This window comes from Varroa destructor, unplaced genomic scaffold (assembly GCF_002443255.2).
Source record: "Varroa destructor unplaced genomic scaffold, Vdes_3.0 BEIS01000001.1, whole genome shotgun sequence".
NCBI lineage: Eukaryota > Metazoa > Arthropoda > Arachnida > Mesostigmata > Varroidae > Varroa > Varroa destructor.
Genome location: NW_019211454.1, coordinates 45267841 through 45290424, shown reverse-complemented (window position 1 = coordinate 45290424; position 22584 = coordinate 45267841). Strand labels below are relative to the sequence as shown.

General features: G+C 37.7%; 1 protein-coding gene and 2 long non-coding RNA genes across 16 annotated transcripts; 2 read left to right on the top strand and 1 right to left on the bottom strand.

Moving 5' to 3' along the window:
* Positions 1–1371: 1371 nt before the first annotated feature.
* On the top strand, positions 1372–2465 carry LOC147758698 (uncharacterized). Its single transcript, XR_015322038.1, has 2 exons — positions 1372–1507; positions 1767–2465. It is a non-coding gene; the product is annotated as an uncharacterized LOC147758698 (long non-coding RNA).
* On the bottom strand, positions 2312–16667 carry LOC111243086 (uncharacterized). 12 transcript variants are annotated; one of them, XR_015322003.1, is made up of 5 exons: positions 16528–16667; positions 15726–15877; positions 9148–12831; positions 4133–4289; positions 2312–3810 (listed from the first exon to the last, which is right to left on the bottom strand). It is a non-coding gene; the product is annotated as an uncharacterized LOC111243086 (long non-coding RNA). The 12 variants fall into 12 exon arrangements; XR_015322014.1 differs by having other exon boundaries at positions 15726–15865; positions 16528–16665; XR_015322010.1 differs by lacking the exon at positions 16528–16667 and adding an exon at positions 16410–16519.
* LOC111243039 (uncharacterized) lies at positions 16539–22202 on the top strand. 3 transcript variants are annotated; one of them, XM_022788055.2, is made up of 7 exons: positions 16543–16715; positions 18119–18409; positions 19695–19827; positions 20121–20299; positions 20721–20943; positions 21161–21373; positions 21922–22202. In XM_022788055.2, the coding sequence occupies exons 1-7, from the start codon at positions 16693–16695 to the stop codon at positions 22027–22029; spliced, it is 1170 nt and encodes a 389-aa protein (XP_022643790.1). In that variant the 5' UTR covers positions 16543–16692; the 3' UTR covers positions 22030–22202. The 3 variants fall into 3 exon arrangements, with proteins under 3 accessions (XP_086837287.1, XP_022643790.1, XP_086837281.1); XM_086981155.1 differs by lacking the exon at positions 16543–16715 and adding an exon at positions 16819–16974; XM_086981161.1 differs by lacking the exon at positions 18119–18409 and having other exon boundaries at positions 16539–16715.
* The last annotated feature ends 382 nt before the right edge of the window (positions 22203–22584 follow it).

The following is a 22584-nucleotide window of genomic DNA, read 5'->3' as shown; positions in this document are numbered from 1 at the left end:
AGGAGAGGTACGGGTTTTGGAGTCGAGTGGCAAGAGACCAAATCGTTTGAACTTTGTAAGAGAATTATTTATTTTATATTCAACATCGAGCTACAGTTTGCTTAGTTTTGATGAAAAACTTAAAAACAACTGTAAGAGTTTTTTAGTTTTTAGGATGATGTGCCATTTGTAGAAGAGACGAGCTTAAAGTGGCTTAGCTGAAAGCCGAAGCATGTTGCAGTGGAATATTCGTCAATTGATTTCCTTTCAAGGTCTTTCCAAAAAGTATTTTCTACAGGGTCGATAGTATTTTAGAGATTTGACGGAGTACAATATAACACTCGATTAATCGGAAATTATTGAAACAGCATTTTTTTTTTAAGATTACTACATAGCAAACAACCTATGTCAACAGAGAACAGAGTCATTAGTTCGCGCAAATGATCACAGAGTAACTAGCCAAATGCGTTACTAGCGTCAACCCCCTTTTATTCGTGAATATAGCACTACTGTAGCTCGCAGAGGGCCTTTAAGGAATATATTGTGTTCTTTCAATTCTATGAAAATTCTATGAAATTCTATTTAGTACCTAGTATGACATGCCGCTTAAAAAACATCATATAGCAGAAAAAATTACGTGTAGAGCTTGCTTGTTCACGTGACAATCATCATATTAGTGATCAATTGATTGCCGTAAAGCTATGTGTTCTCCAACAAATGGAACGTTTAAATACAAACATAAATCACTTTGCTCTAATTTCATTTGGCAGCGCATTGGACAATGGGTGCAAACACTGATTATCTGTTCAGCGATTTGTGTCAAATTATAAATCTGCACTATACCACCGTCATGAAGATGATTTGGTGAGCTTTTAAGAATGGCTTGACAATGCATATCTTGTGAACACAGTTACTTTGAATACTTTTTCAAAGAAGCCTTTAACCGTCACTGTTAAATTTCGAACTCTGAGAGAAGCTATTAGGATCTTCAAACGAATCATGAAGATATAAAAATTAACTGACCCATTTTGTACAAAATTTTGCCAAGACGCGACGCCAAACTCAACATGGAAATATCGAAATCAAGAACACGTTTGTGAGCAGCGTCTAAGTACTGATTTTGACTTCTCTACATCCGGATCATCGGATCACAATAGATCACAATAAACTCGTTACGTGTGCATACAGTCATCTACCGCGAACATTGAATCATTAGAGGGAGTAAAAATTGAGCCGGTACACGTTCATCGTACACGTCACCAGCGCACTTACACAGGCATTAGTAAATGATTTATTCCAATAGGTTAAAACAGAGCTGACGGACGCACTGTTATAATATGCTTTTGAAGCGGGAACGGTACTAACGGATAGAACAGATTTGCTACTCTGTAGGAAAGATTTCCGCTTAACACGTTCATGAACGGAGTTCTGGAGGCGCTGTGGACACCGGCGCGCGCGTCGTACGACACAAGCAAAGTACGCTGCTTGGCACGCACCGCCCGGCCGACCGACAAAGATAAGGATTAAAGTAATAACAACAGCAGCAGCATTAGCAACAACTAGAAAGCATCTAGGCAGATCTTCATGTATATATATATATATATATATATATGTGTGTGTGTGTGTGTGTTTTTCTCTCAACCTTTCTTTTCTTTTTTTTGTTTAGTTACTATTTATCGCTGGCGGATACCATGCGTGATTCACAGCGGGATAATAAGAGCTCTGTTACAGTGACGTCTTGTACATACTCATAAACATAATTTTTTCTTTCGATTATGAACGAACAGGGTAACGCATGGGAAGCTTCGTACCATTGAAAAGCGGCCAATTAGGAATACGCAGCTAACATTACACCGCAGTCGAGTTTTCTCCGATATACCTCGCGTAACGATTGTTAAATTGCACGGAAGTTGCATGAAGAAGTAGGGAACAGATTGGAGGCTGCGCGGCTTCAACTTTCTGCAGTGGAGAAGTCCAAAAGAGCCCAGAATGGTACAGCTATGAGACACTAGGGTGAAAACCGGCCAGTGGAACACTTAAATGAGGAATATATTTACAGACTGAATGGACCTTTTAACGGTATATATAATTTATAGCTCGAACTTCAACTGAATTGATAGGTATGCATCGCATAGGCAGGCAACCAGACAAAAAAAATATATATATATTTTTAGATAGATTGGACGAACGCTTTTGAGATCTCGGCTCTATTGTGAACTTATTGTAACGTATCGAACGTATCTTTGCCATTTATAACAATTTCCTCTATTATATAGTCATGTAAATTAACATTGGCTTCTAGTTACATAGTCAAATAACAATAGCCGCAAAATTTATTTACTACTAAAATCATTCTTTATTAAAAGTAATAATTATTGTAATATATGTAAATATTGTATATAATGATTATATTGTATTATATTTTTGTGTGTTTATGTGACTTCAGCTTAAGTGCATTAAACACAGCTAACAAATGGTGCATATTATCTAGACATTGTCGTCCTTATAGATAGTTACTTAGTTACAGACAAGTTATTAGCTATTTCAATAAGCACTTAATGAACATTTACATAAGGCCTAGGACACTGTGTTTGAAATAACTCAAATGGATGATCATACGGGGAAGCGTAGGACCCCGAAGAGCTATCAATTTTTTGCTTTTCTCAGACAGGATACCCGACCTGTCTTTCCTTATATAACGCGAGTAAAATTTATGCGCCGACCGAATAATCACAAAGATGGTAAAACAGATTTTGATTGTAAGTATATTCGGTTATATGGGAAAATTTTAAACCCAGAAACGTCGTAACGCGAAAAATTCATACTAATGCTTAAAGTAAAAAAAAAACTGTTCTGGAAACGTAAGTTGCTCACACCAGCAGACAGTGTCACAGGAAATATGTCTTCTCAGTGTCAAGTAGTAAAGTAGTTGCAATTTGAGCTGGACAAAGTACAACGTAACGTTTAGCTTCAGCGTTTGGAAGCATGAGTTCTACTGAGCCTGCGTGGTTCATTCTATTGCAGCTTCTAACCGTGCACTCATTAAATTTGTTTTTAGCTTGAAAGGTATTATTGCTACTTTTGTAGACACCTTATAGTTCCAAAGACATATCTAGCAATACATGAGTTTATACTAAATCGTTCATAATGAGCCCCTGTCAAGTGAGGATAACCACTCGATTCCCGCTACTGAAAGTACCAAGTACAGAAAAATACAGCGGGAGGAGATTTTTTTATAGACTAATTTGCCTACATGCAACGTATTTCGTTAACGATTTTACCAGTAAGGTTGCAGGCACCTCTATCTGTTGGACGAATAGTTTTCGTTTCATGCAAAGGTCAGTAGAGGGTGATCCCTCACTCATTTCAATAAATTTAATATAAGTCCGCCCTTACTTGAGGCAAGATATCTGTAAGGTGACATTTTTTGTGTAAATGAGTATTGACTACTGTCTAGAAAACGAAACTGTGACAGCATTAAAAGTGGTCGTTAAAACAATGGATTACGTCTGTTATAAGGACCCATTCTATTTTCACTACGTCTGAATAGGCTTAAGTCTAGTGAGAGCAAATAATGTTTGCTGGATAAATCAGAATAGCGTGTCCCTACAACAATTTACACAGGACAACAAAATATGTAATTAAACATCTATCGTCGACTGGCGTAGCAGTATGCGATCTTACATAAGTATCTACGTAGAGTTGATAAGCTACGATTTCCGGGATCGTTCGAAATTGATCTGTTGGCAAATGTCGACGATGTCCGAGCTGGCGACGAAATCGAAGGCGATAAGATTAACATTATCCCCCATCATGGGCTCATAGCGGTACCTAATTAAGGCGAAATTATTAAAGTAAATATATACCTATAGTTATTGCAGTTAGAGCACTTAGTCGCGAACAAGTGATCTTTATTTGGTCATGTATTGAAGCCTCAACGGCTGTCGTTTAGGTATCCTCGTATTCAGAACGACGAGAGAAAACTGACAACAAGGGAACACGTTGTTCAGGAAATGGCAGTAACAGAATAACTATGCTGGGAATATGTTAGTCAGAATTATATTATTGACATTTGCATTGGTCATACAAAAAGAGGATCTGTAAGCAAATTAGTCCTGAGAGCATCGATTAGCAAAGTTAAACTATTTTATACCATCCGGCGATTTGAAGGTTGTCGCGATGCGCGATTCCCCGGGCACCTCCTCGGTATTTGTCAACGATACTGTTCCATACACCCTGCAGCATGATCTCAGACATCGCATTAAAACACCGTTGCATTTCCACTCAGACTGACTGCGTTTGATAAAATCCTGAAAAGGCCCAAGCAAGTTTGAAATTCAGAAAAATAATTTGAAGCATACATTTTATAACTGCGAATCAAGGTAATCGTAGTGTAAAAATTCGCCAAATCAGTTTCCGACTATACTACAGTACTGCTAGACATAGCAGACCTCTGTTTCCCGGTAGAAGAAGTTGCGCTCAGGAAGATTCAGTTTTCGCTAACCTAGCAATTTATATTAAGCCTAATACTAGCAACAGCACGAAGAATACATGAATATGGGCAAGCCCATGAAAAAACAAAGTATTCTAAGCATGAAGCAGTCGTATACTGTTTATATTACGCTTTGTGTAGTTCAGAAGTGAAGCATTCCACCATGAGCTGTCCGAAGAATCTGTGTTTGTTAGCAAATATCTGCAGGGTGCTGATTCAATCACTGTTAGCCTAGATGTGACGTATTCCAGGGAAACACTTAACTCTCCTATCTTTCTCATAGGTTTGGATTTCGCTACATCGTCTAGCCGTTCGTACATCGGGTTCGAGCCACCCGAGGGAAACAAGCGTCCACCTAAAATTGAAGCAAATGATAGATGCCGCCGGATTGCAAGTTAACTCAATTTGAAGATGTGGTTGCTTCTATTGCGGCTGAACACCTTTACTGATGTACACATTCCACCGAGACGAAGGTTCCAGTTTGACGATATGCTTAATAACTTTACTCTAAATATGAAGTTTTAAAGTTTATCAAGAAAAAGCAAAAGGCCAAACATGAAGTAATAATGGCAGTCTCGTTTTCTATGCCAATAAATTATAAAAAAAAAAAAGTTAAATCCACGGGTTAACTATAACATGAAGATTGTATAGTATATCTGAAGCTATTAACGCAAAGTCTAAAAATCAGGTTTCTAGAAAGGCGTACGGTATGTATGTCTACAACAAAATTAGATGACTGCTAATGGTTGATTGCGTTAATCATTGATTTTTATATTTCTACGTCATTACTATTTAAAATGGCTTGTTTATCCACCAAGTAAATCATTTACGAGTTTGATGAGACCATCGATTTTTGAAGCTATTTGTGAAAATCACCTCGTTTATGAAAATGTCTAGAAAATGACGAATATCTGTGAGGATTGTGTCTATGCGATTGTTGGTGGGAAAAACATAACGGTAAATCCAATATTCAAGGCCGCTGTATGTGAGAACAAAAACGGAGTAACATTAGGTATAAGTATAAAACGCAAATGCGGCTTATGCGAAAGGCTATGTAATTAGTTATGAAAACAGTTAAACTACTCTTTGAGTACTGCTGTCATATCGTAACAGGACGTCGAATGACCGGACGCCGTAAAGAAGCTGCGTAAAGACATCCTCTTCTGGACAATCGCGATACCTATTCATAACGTTCTGACCTCTATGCCTTTTGTAAGTGCCTAAGTCATGTGTGGCAGGAATCGCTAGCTGGAACAGGTTCATATGGCCAATCGAAGACATCAACTACTCCATCCAATGAAGCTGAACTCGTAAATTTCTACGAATCACCACGCTGCCGCCAATACTAAGCTCGCTAAAGTAGCCAACATCGCTCGCAGGGAAATTATTTGGCGTTCATGAAGTCTTCTCATGAAAAAGACAATAGCGCAGGTAACCGAAAAGCAGTAAAAGGAAACACGTCCTGATGTGGTCAATACTGCGCAATGTACTTCCGGTTCGTAATATCTCCAACGCAAAGATTAGTGTATAAAATAAAATCTATTTCTAATTAGCATCAGATCGAGGGAGTATAGTTGGTTAAATAATGACTAATTTGTCGCTTCGTTGCGCGGTATTCACCTGTTGGAAAGTAAACACTCGAATCAAATCTTCATAACGCTCGGCGACATTGTTTCGGAATTGGATGCGCTTGAGTGGCGTCACATCATTTTTTCACTCATATATGTCTAACACTCCCTCGTCGATCTTTAGATCACAGAAATCGAGAGAGAATCGGCCCCATTTTCAGCATCATGATTAAATGATCACGCAAAGAACGAAAATATGTACTTGTGAACATCTGGCAAATTCTTATTAGAATCAGTTAATTTATTATAATTTATCCTGTTTAATTTATATTATTATTATTAATAATTTACCCGAATGAAAACGGCAATCTCGCGAACCCGTATTATTTTGGCACGAGGTTGACCCACCGAAATCACCCCGGAAAGAGATGGAGACCTTTTCGTATAGTACGAGTAAACTTGAAAAGCATTAGATAAAATCATTACGTAGTTAGTAAAACCAAGAAGAAGACTGTTTTTGAATATGACAATGACACAAATCTACGACTTATCGAAATTTCGTCCGAAGTTTTACGGTGCTCAATTGCGCTGAGGCGTGTCAAGATCCTAAGAAATAATTTTCTAGATTAAGCCTCATTTTGTGTATGCGCTTTTTGTTGCCTTTTTCGGATAGTGACTCGGCTAGATCTGCTTTTAGAGTCCTCAGCAATAGGTCAACATACAAAAGTCAAGCTTGTTTACATCACATGTAACTAGATGGGAGCGGATTATGCTTGAAGTTCTTATCCTGACTGTTTTATGGGGAAGTGTCTTTGGATCAGTCGACTCAAGGTAAATTTATATCTCTCTTTTCGAAAAGATTCTTCAAAAGCTTTACGTCGGAAGGAAACTTAAGTCTTAAAATGGGATACCCAGCGTTAGTAAAGCAAATTTGACATGAAGTGTTCGCATTGGCCGGTAAACCGATCAGCCTGATGACTATTGCATAGGATAAAATAACGAGAGATTGTCCTTCCGTCAATGAAAAACTTATACCACAGTCTTAGCAAATTTTCGCTTCTCGTGAATCTCGCCTGACCCATAACATAATGTCAACTAACTGGAATCAGTAAGTTCTGTTTAGTGTGACTGAAATGTCGCATTGAAATTTATTCTATTAAATATAAATTAGATTTGTATTATTTAAGACGCTCTTTATGTACGATATACCTATGTTGCCGCAAACTAATTTTCTCTATAGGTTTCTATGTAAGCTAACTCATATACTAATTAAAAGTTATCTTAATTAAAAAAAAAAACGGACTTAGCTGGCCGATAGGTTTAGCATCTGTTATTTGACAGTAGTCAAATGGTTAATAAAAAAATATTTTGTCGAATATGCAACGGAAAAATTAGTTAGGGTTGCTAGAGTAACTTACATATGAAAACTTAATTTAAAAATAAATAGTAAAAGCCAACGTGGTCGAAAACATCCACTGGCAAGCTTATCCGCATCGATTATGCAATGATCTCTCGCGTTGCTGTTTAACAGTTCGATTGAACTTGTTTCTATGCGTATTTTTTTTAATGATAAAGCTAGCAAAACAACTATTGAATATGACTCATAATGCTTTAATGGCTTGTGTTTAGAACAGGACGACAACCATTAGTCCTTGACCTAACGTAAAGTATTTGTCAAGATTTTATTTCGTTGCGACAAATTGGCCGTTCTACATTTTTACTCTTAATATGTCCTCCTGCCGCGACGGAGCTGTTGCTTGAACAGAAAAAATTCGCACGGTCTATTAGCATATCTGATACGTCTTGATTAAATAGACGCTGCTTTCACTGGATCACACCCAGCAAACGAGACAGCTGACATGGAGGAGCACCTGTTTAGTTAGAAGCCGATTCGCTAGTCCATAAAGCTCGCGTTCTATAGGCCGTCTAGAAAAAGCAAAATGTAAAGAGCGATAGGCGTCGCGGATCTTTGACACTTAGAAGCGCTATAGGGTGAATCGAAAAAAAGCGATTTAATAAATCCTCAAAAGTCACTCTTTCGTCTCATTGTGTTATCAAACGATTATCACCTTCGTTTTGTTTTATGTGTGCGAATGCGAAATCTTAATTTTGAATCAAGTTCGCGTATGGGCTCCTATAAATTTGAAGAAGTTCGGAAATCAGCAGTAAGTAAATCGACGTAGTTAATTAAAAACAATAAATGCAAATGCTATGCAAATTTCACTAACAATTAATATATGTTTTCAATGTTGAGTACTGTTTTGTTAGAAAACTTCTTGACTTGAGAGAATATATGTAAACAGCAGCTCTCAAAGCAGACAACTTGATGGCGAAAAAACGTGCTTATCTTCTTGTTGTTTAACCGCTCGCTGATAACGTACGCTCCCAATATTCATTTTCATATTTATGTTAACATAATGTTATATGTTACTGTATTACTTCTAATAAATGCTAATATTTGATGTCTCGTGAGTAAAACAAGAGAATTTTTACTAGCTGTAAACTTTTTTTTTTTATTTTACCTCAAACTTTGGCATACGAATAAACATGAAGAAATCAAAAATTAATTTTCGACGTTTGCTTGAATGTTTTATTCAACTTCCTTTTGGCATAAAATGAAAGATATTGGCATTTTAAATATATATTTTGTGAGTCGCAAGCCAGCCTAATTTCTAATAGCTTCAAACTGAATTGATCAGCAGTATGTTAATTAGAATCACTGATATATAAATATATATGTATATATGAAGGCAATTTTTACTATTTATCTACTATTAGCTTGATGCAAAAGTTGAACCTATGTTTATTTTGGGGAACCAAATTTTGGATCGATGATTCCAGCTTAATAAGGTTTTCGTCTGAACAAGCCTAAGTAATACGAACGTTGCGTAAGATTGTACGAGTTGGGTTCATTATTCCCGTCAGACCTATCTTATCTTTAGTGCGGACGAAACACACCAGCGTTAAAATAAAAGAAAAAAATTCAAGCTGTAACTGAATTCCGCTGGCTCGTTTTCCGCCCAGCTCTCGCTAACGCGAAGATATAAACAAACAAGCTAAACTCATTCTCATACATCTATCAAAGGAGCGGGTGAACAGTATAAATACCTTCGCTGAAACTCAGTACAGACAGGCTCAAGGCTGTGAAAGCTACACTTTGCAACAAAGCGATGACTTCGTCACACATTGAAAACGGTATTTTCAACAGCTCAGCCGCATCAATCGTAATTTAATGTCAATCCTACATATGTAGGATTTGGATACGATTGCCGATTAACGATGATTTAGACACAACCGGCGACGTACATAATAGTTTATCGGCTACGTTTAACAACGGAAGGTAGCGTTTAACTTTATCAAGTAGCCAACAACCTCCTAATTCAAATCAGCTGAGCATTATCATTCATAAAACTATCAATCCAATGTATTATAGATGACTAACGCTTCGCAAATATTATCACAAATTCTGATTAATAATAGTACGTCAGAGTACTTGTAAGACTGGAACACTATTATGCTGGATTTTGCTACTTGCGTAGATACCGGAACGTTAACAGTGTTGAGTGATGCTAAGCGTTGATAAGATTATCTTTGGATCTAACGCACCTCGTGCAAAGCAGCTGTAGAAATAGTCGTATAAAATTTTACGTTTTATGATGAGCTCAATTACGATTTGGCATTTGACATATTTTCATTTACCCTGAGTTAAAAGAGAAAATAGTATTGATCCTAATTGTAAGTTGTGTCTATCTCAGACAGCCGTTTAAAATTTCTAAATATATACCATGATACGTAGACTTAATTACTGCAGCAATACATTTTTCTGCGTGTAATCGTATAAGATGAATTGAACTCAGCTTCCAATTTGTAGCTTCCTTTCCGTCCGTAAAAAACAAACGACACTCTATATTATAAAATAGATCAGGAAATTAGAAAACAGTTTCTGTTACGGAGCACATCAAGAAATCAAAAGACGGAAGTAGATATGATCCCATATACAAATATAACCAAAGAGCTCACACTGAATTTTTTGATGGGGTTACAAGTTTTTACAAGGGTTTTTACAAGCCTTGTCTAATAGTTTATTAAAACTGAAGTTCGTTTCGCTTGTCTTTATTAAACGATGCTCTGGGAATATACATATTAGATACGGTAGCAATATTTGTTTTGCAGTTACCAAGTTGTTTATCATGTTTATATCCAAAAATCGAACAAACTTGAAAAGCCTCTAACTATAGAAATAATTAAAAACGTTTTTTGTTATTATAGTTTTTTAATAATGAGACTAAAGGTCATGTTTGTAAGTGTGTTGTACCTAAATGCATACGGATACTTATAGCTAAGTCATATAATAATTTCTATATGTATCACCAGTAATTTATTTGACACTAAACCTACTACCAGCGGTAAATTTGCATTATCGATTTTTTTTTTTAGAAATTCGGATATATGAAAACTATGACATCACAATCTAACATCTATCTTTAGTCTTTAGCAAAGAAAAACCTTTTTAAGGATAAGTCGCTTTGATCGGATACTGTTGGAGTCGGTACACAAGATTATTGAAGAGTCGATAGATTTAGTACAGAGATTCGAACATATACCCGATCTTTTTACTTGCGTGTGACAGTAAGTACGCAGATCACCAATCGCATAATATCGGTATCGTTCTATCTCACACTAAGCAAAAATAAGTCGAGTAGGGTGCTAGAACGGTTGTGAAATCTACTGATATTTCTTGTTTTCATGGGGTGAAAGCTTTAGCTAGGATCTTCACTTGTCGAGCCCCTCAAATATTTCGTCCTGATCAAATCCAAGGAGGAACTCCAAAAATTAATGAAAATAAGGATCCAAACGAATACGATATGCATTAGAAATCCGTTTACTATGAAGACGCTCAATACGTTCACAACGACAGCAACAACAATAATAAAAAGAGCAACTACAACAAAGATGCGTTACTCCTTCTATAATTATTAAGTATACAGGCTATCATTCCCGTTGCTCGTCGTTCTAGATATTTCTATTTAGGAAACAATTTCCATCTTACAAACTAGACAAACGTAAATATATATTCACTACAACGATGTAATAATGTTTAAGCGGTTCAATATATCATCTTCAGTATAAGAAAATTCCGTAGGAGAAACTACTGTGTTTCTGTTCATCTATTTTAATTTGAATTAGATTTTTGTAGCACCAGGCCGCAGATCAGATGCACGAACCCGTAGACAAATTGCGTGAGAACGTCTCGTTCTTGCCAATCACTATACGCTACGACGTATTCTCTGCTTAAGTGTTGAGCCTAGAGTAGGGACCGCATAAGGAAGACTATTATTTAGAAGGAAGATATTTGACAGTGCAAGATTGAGTAAAATAAAGTGATCGATCCGTGACGATAGTTGTTTTGTCTAGTTCGTCTACATCTGTTTTGAAACAGAAGTCATAACTTTTTTCGTCCATATCTATCCGAAATTCGACAAAATATTTTAGCTCGTATTTAACAGACAGAGTGTCTAAAGTCTGATCCGTGTCTGCGTAATAAAACTAATATTAAATAAAAGAGGCATACGGAGTAAGTGTGGTTCAGGCATGCCGAGCAAGAAGGAAGTGTAACAGTACCAGGCCAATTTATAGCTGAAACAAGGTCAGACGTGTAGTATTCGTATCGTATAGCTGCAGTGAAAGCAATACGAAGGAAATGCGGTGGAACTCGGCCAGTGAGTTGTACTAATTGCTACGTAGAAGAACTTTCGTGTTAGCCAGTAAGGCTCAAGTCACTCTTTGAGTTTCTACGAATGTGATGTTTAACTGGTGACTTCGCTAGTAATATTATTTGCTAGCTGGACGAAGACTGACAGGTTATTTTAGTGATACACAAAAACTTTTTCATGATTTTGGTAACACAAACTACTTAAGTCCTGAATCTCAGTGTTTCTTGACTAAATGTGCATTTTTTTCTAATCTATTATATAACAACCACTTATTGTTATAGTGAAGTTATAGTGGAGAATTGTTAGCATGTTCGTTTCTTGCCAATGCGAACTTTTTTCACTGTTTGCAAGAAATCCATTTTAATATGATCACATCTCGCTCTCCGTTTCATAATCAGCAATCAACGTGTTTAAAGAACAGAAGGTCGGGATATATCGAACCGCTTCCTCCTCTTTGATTACAGCAACATGCCTCAGTGATAGAGTAGTGGTAACTCGTTTGTCGGATAAATTTAGATACGCGTAAGGTAGCCTAGGTTCAAAAGAGCGCTTAGACGCACAGTTCATTCTTCTTAATATAATAACCCAGCCGTTTAAAGTAATGCTTAATTGAAACCATAACAGACGTAAAACTAATTCAATTTAGTTGGACAGCAATTTCAAATCTAAATATAATGGATACATGGCCGCTAAAATGATTACGTATCATCTATGAACATTAGGTGAGCGAAACATATTTATTTTCTCGGTTCCTAGTTGTATACATTATAATTTATACACGATCATTATTTACTGGATGACATAACACCGTTATCTCATATTTTTCTACCGTTTTTATACAATTATTTAACAGATTTGCTCAGTTGCTTTTATTGCTGCTTCTTCTCTCAGATTAGTTTTTCTCTGCTTCGATATCAGTCTCCAGATGTTTTGCCTGTTCCGCCCCAGCGTTAGACTTATTATCGTTTTTTTCTTCTGATAATTTGGGACATTTAGCAAAAGGTTTTTTAGACCGTTTCGTCGTCACTTCGATGTCTAAACTCGGTCCTGCCGGTTTTCTCTCGAGCTGCCTTTTAGCCTGTAATTATTTCACCACAAAAATAATAGCATTAGACCTTGTTGGAATTATGCTACGAAGTTGTGGAAATGCAAACATCGTCTAGAGCCCTTTGACGAGAATCAGGCATATATTTTTTGTAAGATAACGGTAGGCTGTTTACAAAGACGCCCACACTAACCAGGCTCTGACGGATTTATGCTTATGAACAGCACGCGTACAAGTTTGATTGATAACTAAATTACATTGCGTATTACTTGTCTCGATTTGAGCACAGGACGCATACGAAGTCAGTGGTTAAAAATTTTAAATGATGCGCTTGTAGTTGGCATAGCGGTACCGATGGCGACAATTGCATTCTAGATCTGTGTTTACAATTTATTGTAAACAGTGAAAATCAATCCGATATGGTATTACGTTAGGACAAGCAAACACAATTATTACATAAACCGATACAACAATAACCACAATAGTGATCACGCCTCTACAGGAATTTCATAAACACGATACTTCAGGTCTAGAATTGCTCCTGACGCTAGTTGTTGAGTAATCTGTACCCTGTGAGAATGAACATGCAATTCTTCTTTCAGAATGAGGTGCACAGTGCTTGTCGATAGGCCGAGCTGTTGGGCACGACGTCGCGTTGAAATCGTTGGGTCGGCATCGACACTGTTTCGCACAGCAGCGATGTTATGACTCGTCCGTCCGGTTCGCGGTCTACCTGGAATCGCTCGATCTGCTAGCGAGCCAGTTTGTTCAAATTTCTTAATCAATTGTCTCAGTGTTTCTCTCGCCAATGTAAAGTGTTGGCCGTATTTTGTGCGACACTTGCGGAGTGTCACCGTAATCGACTCCCCATTTCGATAGTAAGTTTTTACAAAAAACAAGCGCTGTTCCAGACTGTAACTTTTCATCATCACAAACCGCACTCACTACTGCTATGTTTACAACCCGACAGTCTGCTCGATAACGCTCAGTTGTTTACAAACACGCGGGGAGAGAGAGAGATCGCACTGTATATTCGATGAAAAATAATCATTGTTACAAACTGTAATTTGCTCTCATTGAATATTGGCAAACGTGGCTGCTATGTTTATCGCTCAGAGCTCTCGCTTCCTTGTAAATACGGAGGAGAAAAACCAAAAGAGATCACAGGCTTTGGTCTACCCTATGCTATCAATAATGAAAACGAATTTATCCAGTTAAATCTTATTGTCGAATGACAGGTTGCTGTACAGGCAGGTGCTGCACAAACATGTACACTAACAATGACCATAATAATAATATTAACTGTAATATTTTGAATGACCGCTCTGCATAGTTCATAGTACATTTCTTTGGTGCTTGGCCTAATTATAAAATAAATTGTACTTTGTCTGGGTGAAAATGTAACTTTTCCTTGAAAATGGGTCGCAGAGTACTCGTCGATAGGCTGAGCTATTGGGCACGACGTTGTGTTGAAATCGCTAGCTCGACATCGACACTTCGCTGTGCTACGGCAATTTTACCGACTTATTCTTTCAATACGTGGTCTCCCTGGCCTCACTCTATCTGCCAGTGAGCTGGTCCTTGAAATTTTTTAACCAATAGCTTCAGTGTTTCCCGCGCCAACGAAAGATGTTGTTCGTATTTTATGCGACACTTGCGGAGTGCTAGCGTAATCGACTCCCAATATCGGTAATACGTTTTTACGAAGAGTAAACGCTGTTCCGTATTATAGCGTTCCATGATCACGAACTGTAGGAGCTGCTGTTATGCTTACTGATCTGCCAAGCCATGCTTGTTTATCGATACAGCCGAAAAAGCCGCCAACTTCTAAGGCACCCTTCATGATCGAATACACATATTTAAGGTAATAAATCAGTTAGTCATTACTGGAATCAAATAGCCTCGATCATGAGAACGGCAATTTTCGTGTATTAAAGTGCATGTTTTGATCGTCCCACTAAAAGGCAACGACATTAGTACAAATTGTAGTTATTACCGTCATTATTATGAGAAATGCTCACAATCGTAGATAAACCGCGATAAAAACGAATATTACTAGAACTTCGCTTTTCTTCATTTCCTCTTACTATCGGGTGAACTCTAGGTGTCTCTTCAAATTCATCAAAAAAAAAAAAAAAAAAAAAGCAAGTATTCGTGTCTGCTTCAAACAAACAGAAACACCTATATATTCGGCTAAATATAGGTTAATAGTGAACACTTAATAAATATCCACTCAATAGCAATACAACGCACAGTTCGGTCAGGAGAGCCGGCTGTTCCTTGGAGAACGCCAAAAAGCTACTCTATGCATTACGAAGTGAAGCTGATACTAAAGAAGAGAAGTTTAGCACCTTTTCATCTTGTTTTTCTGCTTTTACTTAGTCCAGGATATATACAGTATTAGTGAACCAAATTGTAACTGCATTTTCCAACGGATGATTGCTAAAGTTTCCGTGGTCTTTTCTAATAACTATGAAAATATGTCAACTGCATTCGCTTAATATTTATTAGCGTATTTCACATTAGCGTGATATGGCGCGAACGTTTCTTTGTCACTAATAGCTATTTGATTATGTTTTGTGAAAAGCGATTCAACAAAGATCAAAATCGACATGAGCAAGATTTTAAACTGATAACCGATTAAGTAAATTCACGGCATGCATTTACTGTGCTGAACAAGCTGCTGATTCCGCTTAAGATTGTTAAGCTGTGTATATCTTAAACACATCGATTGCTGAATCAAATATAAATAAGTGTTATCTTGCGAAGGTCATACTGAGGAAAAGCTTTTTCAAAATTAGAAAAGAGAGATATTCTGAAATGCTTATTTATATATAGATAGTTTCTATTATTGAAATTAATCAATACTATTCATCATTTAAAGCAGTTGTAACATACTTAGAATAAAAAAAAAAAAAAAAGCTTACATTTTCGCTAAGGAGGGTTAAAAAAAACTGCACGAAGCTTCCACAGTCACATTTGCATGCTTCACATGTCTTCAGAACTAGCACGAAACTCCACGCTCATTTAGGCGCATTCATCTGCTACGTTGCTGCACGGGTGTTCTCTGTTAATTTAACTAACAGAACCAGCATTTCATTAAAGTTATATTAAAAAAATAATTTATAATTTTTTGTTATGGGCTCTTTAGGATATTTTCTCCCGAATCCCGTACGATAAAAAAGGTCTCTCCATTTAGATAGACTAGAGAAAGAATTTAAGGTCTAACTAGATCTTCATCTATTCGAAAAGAAATCTTCCAATCTTAAAAAGATCTAATCTCTATATTATCAGTGCACCTGTACGGTTTAAGTATATTGATTTAAGGCGCTTTAAATGCGTCTTTATCGATCCTACGGAAAGGGAACACATTTGTGTTTCTGCTGAGCATTGGAAGTGAGCCGTCCGCTTTTTAAGCTCGTTGCTGGATCAGAACAAACATGTACTTTGATTGAAGTCATTGATTAAAACTGTGTAAATGGCTCCTTTAGAGGTCCTGCTTAATTTAAATAGTGTACACAAATTCATTTTCTTGGTTGAAGCCCGCTCCCGCAGGCAGATCACACAGTATAACACAGCCTAATTGTGTCGGACGTAGCCCACTCGGTTACCGTTCGCATTGACACACCGACATCGCTAAATGAATGGCAAGCTGTAGCTCACAGAAGCGAGCTGCCGCGGGCCCCGCTCGCCATTTTCGGTGCATTCGCGCAGAAGCAACTCTCTTACCTTGACACACGTACCGATGTCATTTGCGTCAGGCGGACAGACCGTAGACGAGGCACCGTTATTTCTATCATTACATCTAACCATCAGCGTCAAGTGCTCGCTTCTTGACGTTCTGGACGAAACGTAACCCGATCAAAGTGAAACGAAGAACGCTTTCGATCCATCATGAACCAACAAATAGCAACAAGGTACGCCCTACAGCTGTATGCTGTCCTAGAGCAACGTTAACTTTTACAGTAGTCGTAGCAGCAATGGCACCTGAGATCAACTCGTTCGTAGCAAGACTAGCTCGATAATGACTGCCGACTGACTAATTTTTGCTTAGTTGTTTGATAATATTTGAGAAAGAGGCTGAACGAGCAAGAATCAGCCTTTGTTGACAGTGTTGCTGATCGGAAATTAACGTCGTTCGTACACTGATAGCATTTAAGCTTGACTTTTGAACGGGTAAAGTTATAATAAGAGGTGTTGAACAAAGTAGTAATAGTTAAGGAATCCCGCGTACGAATATTTGCTATTTGTTGTGAAGTAGTCTAACAATTATTATTTACTATCCAGTATTTATGACTGCGTTGAACCTGAAGACATATTGCATGATGTTAGTTTTCTGTAAGAACCGCCATGGAATGTGTATGTAGTTCTTCTAATGCCCACGATCATTATGTATGAAGTGTGTGATTTTTATGGCAGACTTTAAAGCTAATTCATGAGACATGAGCTGGCCTTCCTTTCGCTAGCCTGGATCTTCTTTCTAAGCATATTTATCTGAACTCAAATGTTTTAAACAAAGAATAAAAGTGTTAAAAGGGGGTCAGAATAAAGTAGAATACATTTAATCTAACGCACTACAATGGAAGTTTGACCTTGCCGTTATCGCATATCTACTATTGTGCGAAACGGCCTAACGTTCGCCTTTATGTAAAACATTGTCAACTGACGAACGCTTTTTAACCCCTAGAAGAACGGTTTTTCGATCTGACTTGGTGATTATTGTTATTCACGGTGTCGTGTACCAACTTTCCTGCCTTGAGTTGGCTTTTAGGAGTAAAACGTACAGTTGAATTCATAACTGACTTTAGAAAAATAAAAATTTGTTATTAAGTTTAGTGAGTCGAAGTGTCTTGGCACCTCTGTACGCTCATGCTTCTTATGATTTCACCAATTAACGAAAACGATGTTTTTCACGGATACGCTTGCTGTCAAAACATCTAATTTAAGCTGCGTGCGGCTACAAGAGGTCCAAGTTACTCAATTGGCTTTGGTTATGTCGGCAAATATTTTTTGGTTCTCTAAAATGCCACTATAACTAGGCAACATATGTAATCTTAGAAGACTACACTTAATATTGCTTATGTATCCTACCTTTTTAAACTGACTAGGTTCTACTCTAATTAACTCCATTGGTTTGTTATTATGCAATGATCGGGTCGAACGGTTGCGTCGCTTGTTATGGTTAGATATACTATGAGATAACATGCAAAACCAAGCCAGGTTATTTACTGTTTCTTGGGGTTCGCCTTTATTACCATTTAGGACTGGCAACAATTTATTGTACCACTATCCTACACTGTGTGCCATATCACTCGAACAGGTGGAAACTTAAGCTGCTCGTAACAACTGCAACGTATGTAAGCCTCTTAGCTTCTCTACCTGTGCCATCATCCGCCTACCGCCCTGGCAATGAAACTGGTCTGGCGAGACGTCGATTCGCACTCGATATCCCTTCGCGTAAAAATGAATACAATTTTCAGGGTGAGATACGGGGTTCACTCTTCTTCGACATAGATTTTATGGAGCGCGAAATTACGAAAATAAACCTTCGAGCATTTCCCTGGGGTGATGTTGACTACGAAGGACGCGAAATCATTGACATGTGGTCGAGGTAAACATTAAACATGGTAACAATTAGTTATATGCTTAATCATCCGTTGGAGCACACAAATCTTATATACGCAAAAACTTCCAGTACTTTTCTAAGTGCGACCCAGCTGATGTAACCTAATCTGACCTAACAAAATCACCTGTTTTTGATTCAATGAAGCTAATTTACTAAAGATAAAGTAAGTAAGCTAAGATAAAGTAGCGCTTTAATTGTAATATATGGAGAAGAAAGCAAAGTCTTAAATGTAAGGTCGATATTTTTCTATGACAGATCATTATCATTTTGATTCTTTGGTTAAGGCAGACCCTTTTGGATGCAACTTCAACAAGTTCGCCAACTACCGACTACTACATATACCAAATGGCTTTTACTAACCAAAATTTGTTAAAAAGTTGGGAGAAACAAACATAACAGTAATTACTGGAGCAGATGTGTCATGAGATCTGGATCATCTAGGCGCATGGAATTCTATGTTGGCTACTGCTGTTAAGTTTTGCTTTAAGCGAATTATTAATTATACATTACCTTAAACTATTGGCCCCTAGCGTGTCATCAAATAAAGCGTTTTCATCGGTTTCTACGTCTAACAGGCAAATATATTATCAACGCATAATTGCGGGAACAGACTTAGTTTATATTTACTTATTCATTATTATTTATTTATTCTGCTCAAGGACGTTTCTATATGTAAAGTAAAAGAACCTGAACCGATTCAAACAAAAGTTTGTTGTTTTTGTATTGGCCTGAGTTTCGCCAGTGCTGCACTTCATATCCTAATCGAGTTTCAATGTACTGTAGCGTAGAAAGCATGCCGAGGCTAATAACAAAAATGGTCCAGCTATAGGCATCGATTGGCAAGAGTCAGTAATACATTGCTGACTATTTCTGTCTTTTTCCATACGATAAAAATAATTAGCCAAAAATTACTTTAGTTTGTGTATAAGAAAAAAAAAAGTACGCCTTTCAAGTAATATTATTGTTGCCTTGCAACGCTATAGGGTCACTCCATGACACTTTATAGACAGGTCAATGAAGAACATCCTCTTTGCTAGTCATCTACGACTATATGAAAGTAAAAGGGTCTGACTGTTGAGACATTCAATTAGAATAATTCAGGAAGCACGTTTCCTGAATTATTCCTGAAATTATACGCACACTCCAGGGTCAAAGTAATCATATAAAAGGCTCGGAATAGGTAACTTAGCCAGTAATAATAATTGCTCTTATAGTTTGGTACGTGTGACGTTGCTTAACTTTGTCATTGTTAACCTTAATGCCATTTAAGCAATGAAACCCATTTAGCCGAAGAAGCAATAACAAAACGCAATGCTGGACCTGCCTTGCCGAATCTACCGATTCGAGATGACCAGGACAAAATAAACATACGGATTCAGCTGGCTCCCAGCTTTTACGGAGAAGTATGTTAATTTCTTTATTATTAGAGTTTAACTCGGAACCTGAATAAAAATATCTAGACGATGAAAATGTTTTTACCTAGAGTAGACGAAGCGACAATGCACGCTTGAATCAATAAAGAGTTGCTCTTTTTCACTATGCTAAATTTAATTAGCTCGGCAACCTTTGTGGGTGTTGTCGTATAGCGTATAGAAAACTGACATTTATCCACAATTGTATTCTATCTCCCAACGACATATAATATACGGCAGGTGTGACCAAATAAAGAAACGTATAAATGTTCGATATGACACAGGAGGAGCGTGATCTGTTGCTGTTTATCGACAATCAGCTACACTGGAGAGAAACGCTGCCTAGAAAATTTGATTTCGATAAAGTCGTACTCTCTGAGGCCGTCGCAAGGGATGCAACCCCAAGCCAAGTCAAGATAACGGCCACTTCAAACAAGTACACGCACCCGAAAGAAGCTATTCGGTCAGCCCGCGTTTGTCTTTGGAGAATTATTATAGAGCCCATCGTTCGCTACGGATGTCCTGGAAAATTTGTCCAACAAGTTTTACTAATAGAATTAATACGATAAACCACGCTTCACGTATTGAAAGGTCATAGCATATCATTATTTAAAAAAAAAATCATTTTAACTTATGTGTGACATTGTTGTTCAAAATACACTAGTACTAACTATAAGATTTGAGTCAGTAATGGATACTCATGCAGATACATCTGCATTGCGCGCTAAGTCATACAATGTTATTTTCGGTAGGTGTTGCACAGCCTTTGAAATGCAGCTTCCAAATGTGTTTTCCTTACGTCACCTTTCACCACTTTTCTGTAGGTAGAACGTGTATTGATTAATGTTCAAGAATCAGATAGTAACCATTTTTGTTACTGGCAGTCCTCACCCACTCGCGTTTGGACCACCTTTGTCAAAGTTCCAACGTCGTGATGCCATCTGGGGAATGACTCCCCTTCAGGTGCCTCCTGGTGACCGATACCAGCTGCAAATCAAAGGAGAAATTGCGGTTATCACTTTACCTTCACCGATTGAGGTCGAAGCGACACTACTCACGAACTACTCTTCGTTCAGACTATTGTTCGACGAGCCCTATCTTGCGAAGGTAAATTTCGCCATAGAAGATTTGCCCCTTTTCCCAATTCATTCTTATGCAATAAAATCCACCCAGTTAGTCCAGTTAAATAGGTCTGGAAGTACGTGGAAATCAATTTTTCGGTAGAATAAACAACAGTCGAGTATTGCGAACCACATGGTAGTAAATACGAATCGCACTCGTTTTCCTGTTAAACTTTCACAACCTTAATAATATTACTGAATAGATACAACTGGTCGTAGCAAACGGGACCCTGGCAGGACTTGGCCTGCTCCACCGCCAGAGCTTGGGTTCGCAGGAGTTGTTGGTCAGCGTGGATGAGAAGTCGCTCCCCTCACCGGTAACTGATCGAAGCTTTCAGATGACGCTACAAAGAGACCTGGACAAAGTAGCTGCATTTGTCGACATTAATGGAGTGCGGCTTGAAGGAGCTATGCAGGCGCGTACTATTACATCTATTGCTCGTTACGTCTAGCTAGCCCATTGATATCCAGTAATCATAAAACGAGTTCTAATCATTTTACCGTACGCGTACGGCCGTGCCACGCTTATGGTCAATGATATTCACTGGCAGACTACGAAATCTTTCTTGAGAGGTAAAACCTGGTGCGATTTGACTGCTCGGTGGATCCACTCAAATGTTACTTAATGCGAGGATGGTATCGTCGTCAGTCAGCTTAAATGTAAATAAAAACATAGTTTGTGAGCCTGTAGAGAAAAAAAAAAAAAAAATATATATATATATATATATATATTTTTTTTTTTTTTTTTCTTTTAACAAAAACTCTATCTGAACATTTCGATAGCAACGCCCTACGGAACTAGAGTCCAGACTCGATCCCTAGAAGTTTGGAAAAAATCAAGCCTTATTGATTAATGCGCTCGAGCTTAAGATTTGTATCCATGTTTACCAAACTAAATTTGACGTGATAACCAGTTGTATAATAGCGATTCATTTATAGATTAAAATTGTCGTTTAAATTACAGGTACAGAATTCATTGTCAATATTACCGGCTCATTTATTCACCATTGTAATCGGCAAGCCCGAAGAGCACTGGTTACGAGTAACCGAGATCAGTGAAAAATACGTCTGAGGTATCTTCTTGTCGACGGTCTAACGGCCCAAAAAATTCATTAGCGGAATAATGTTTTCTATAATCCGCTTCAAGCAAAATAGCTGTCTTGTGGTATCGCGAAGGTGAACGACTCATTCGAAAATAAAACTATTTCGACTGGTCGAATATGCACAATAAAATATAAAATTAAATTAATTGTGTGATTGTTAAACCATTATTCATTAGTCCTAAAGGTTGTATCTGTGTAATTAAACGTGTGCTGTAGTGGCCTTGCAACAGCGACGCGTCAACGCTTTGGTTAATCTGTCCAATTTCTAGATGTACTTTGCTCAACATTTGCTAAAGAAGTATATATGTTATTATAGGTTAGGCAGTTCCCTGTATCGTTACCATAGGAGCCCCGTACCCTGGCCAAGTACAGAGGCTCATATAAAAGCGATGAGGTCACCTTGTTCTATTTTACGCTTATGGCCACTGTTGCTGACGAGATTCCCGGGAGGCGAGCAGGCTGAAATGTGGAACGGAACACTTTATGCTAAAGTTTGGCAAATAAAAACGATTTTCAATTGCAAA

Excerpts from the sequence above, each read along its gene's own strand:
- LOC111243039 (XM_022788055.2), top strand. The coding sequence starts at position 16,693 with ATGAACCAACAAATAGCAACAAG. Across the intron at positions 19,828-20,120 it reads CTCCCAGCTTTTACGGAGAA|GAGGAGCGTGATCTGTTGCT; the intron begins GTATGTTAATTT and ends GATATGACACAG. Across the intron at positions 20,300-20,720 it reads CACCCGAAAGAAGCTATTCG|TCCTCACCCACTCGCGTTTG; the intron begins GTCAGCCCGCGT and ends TGTTACTGGCAG.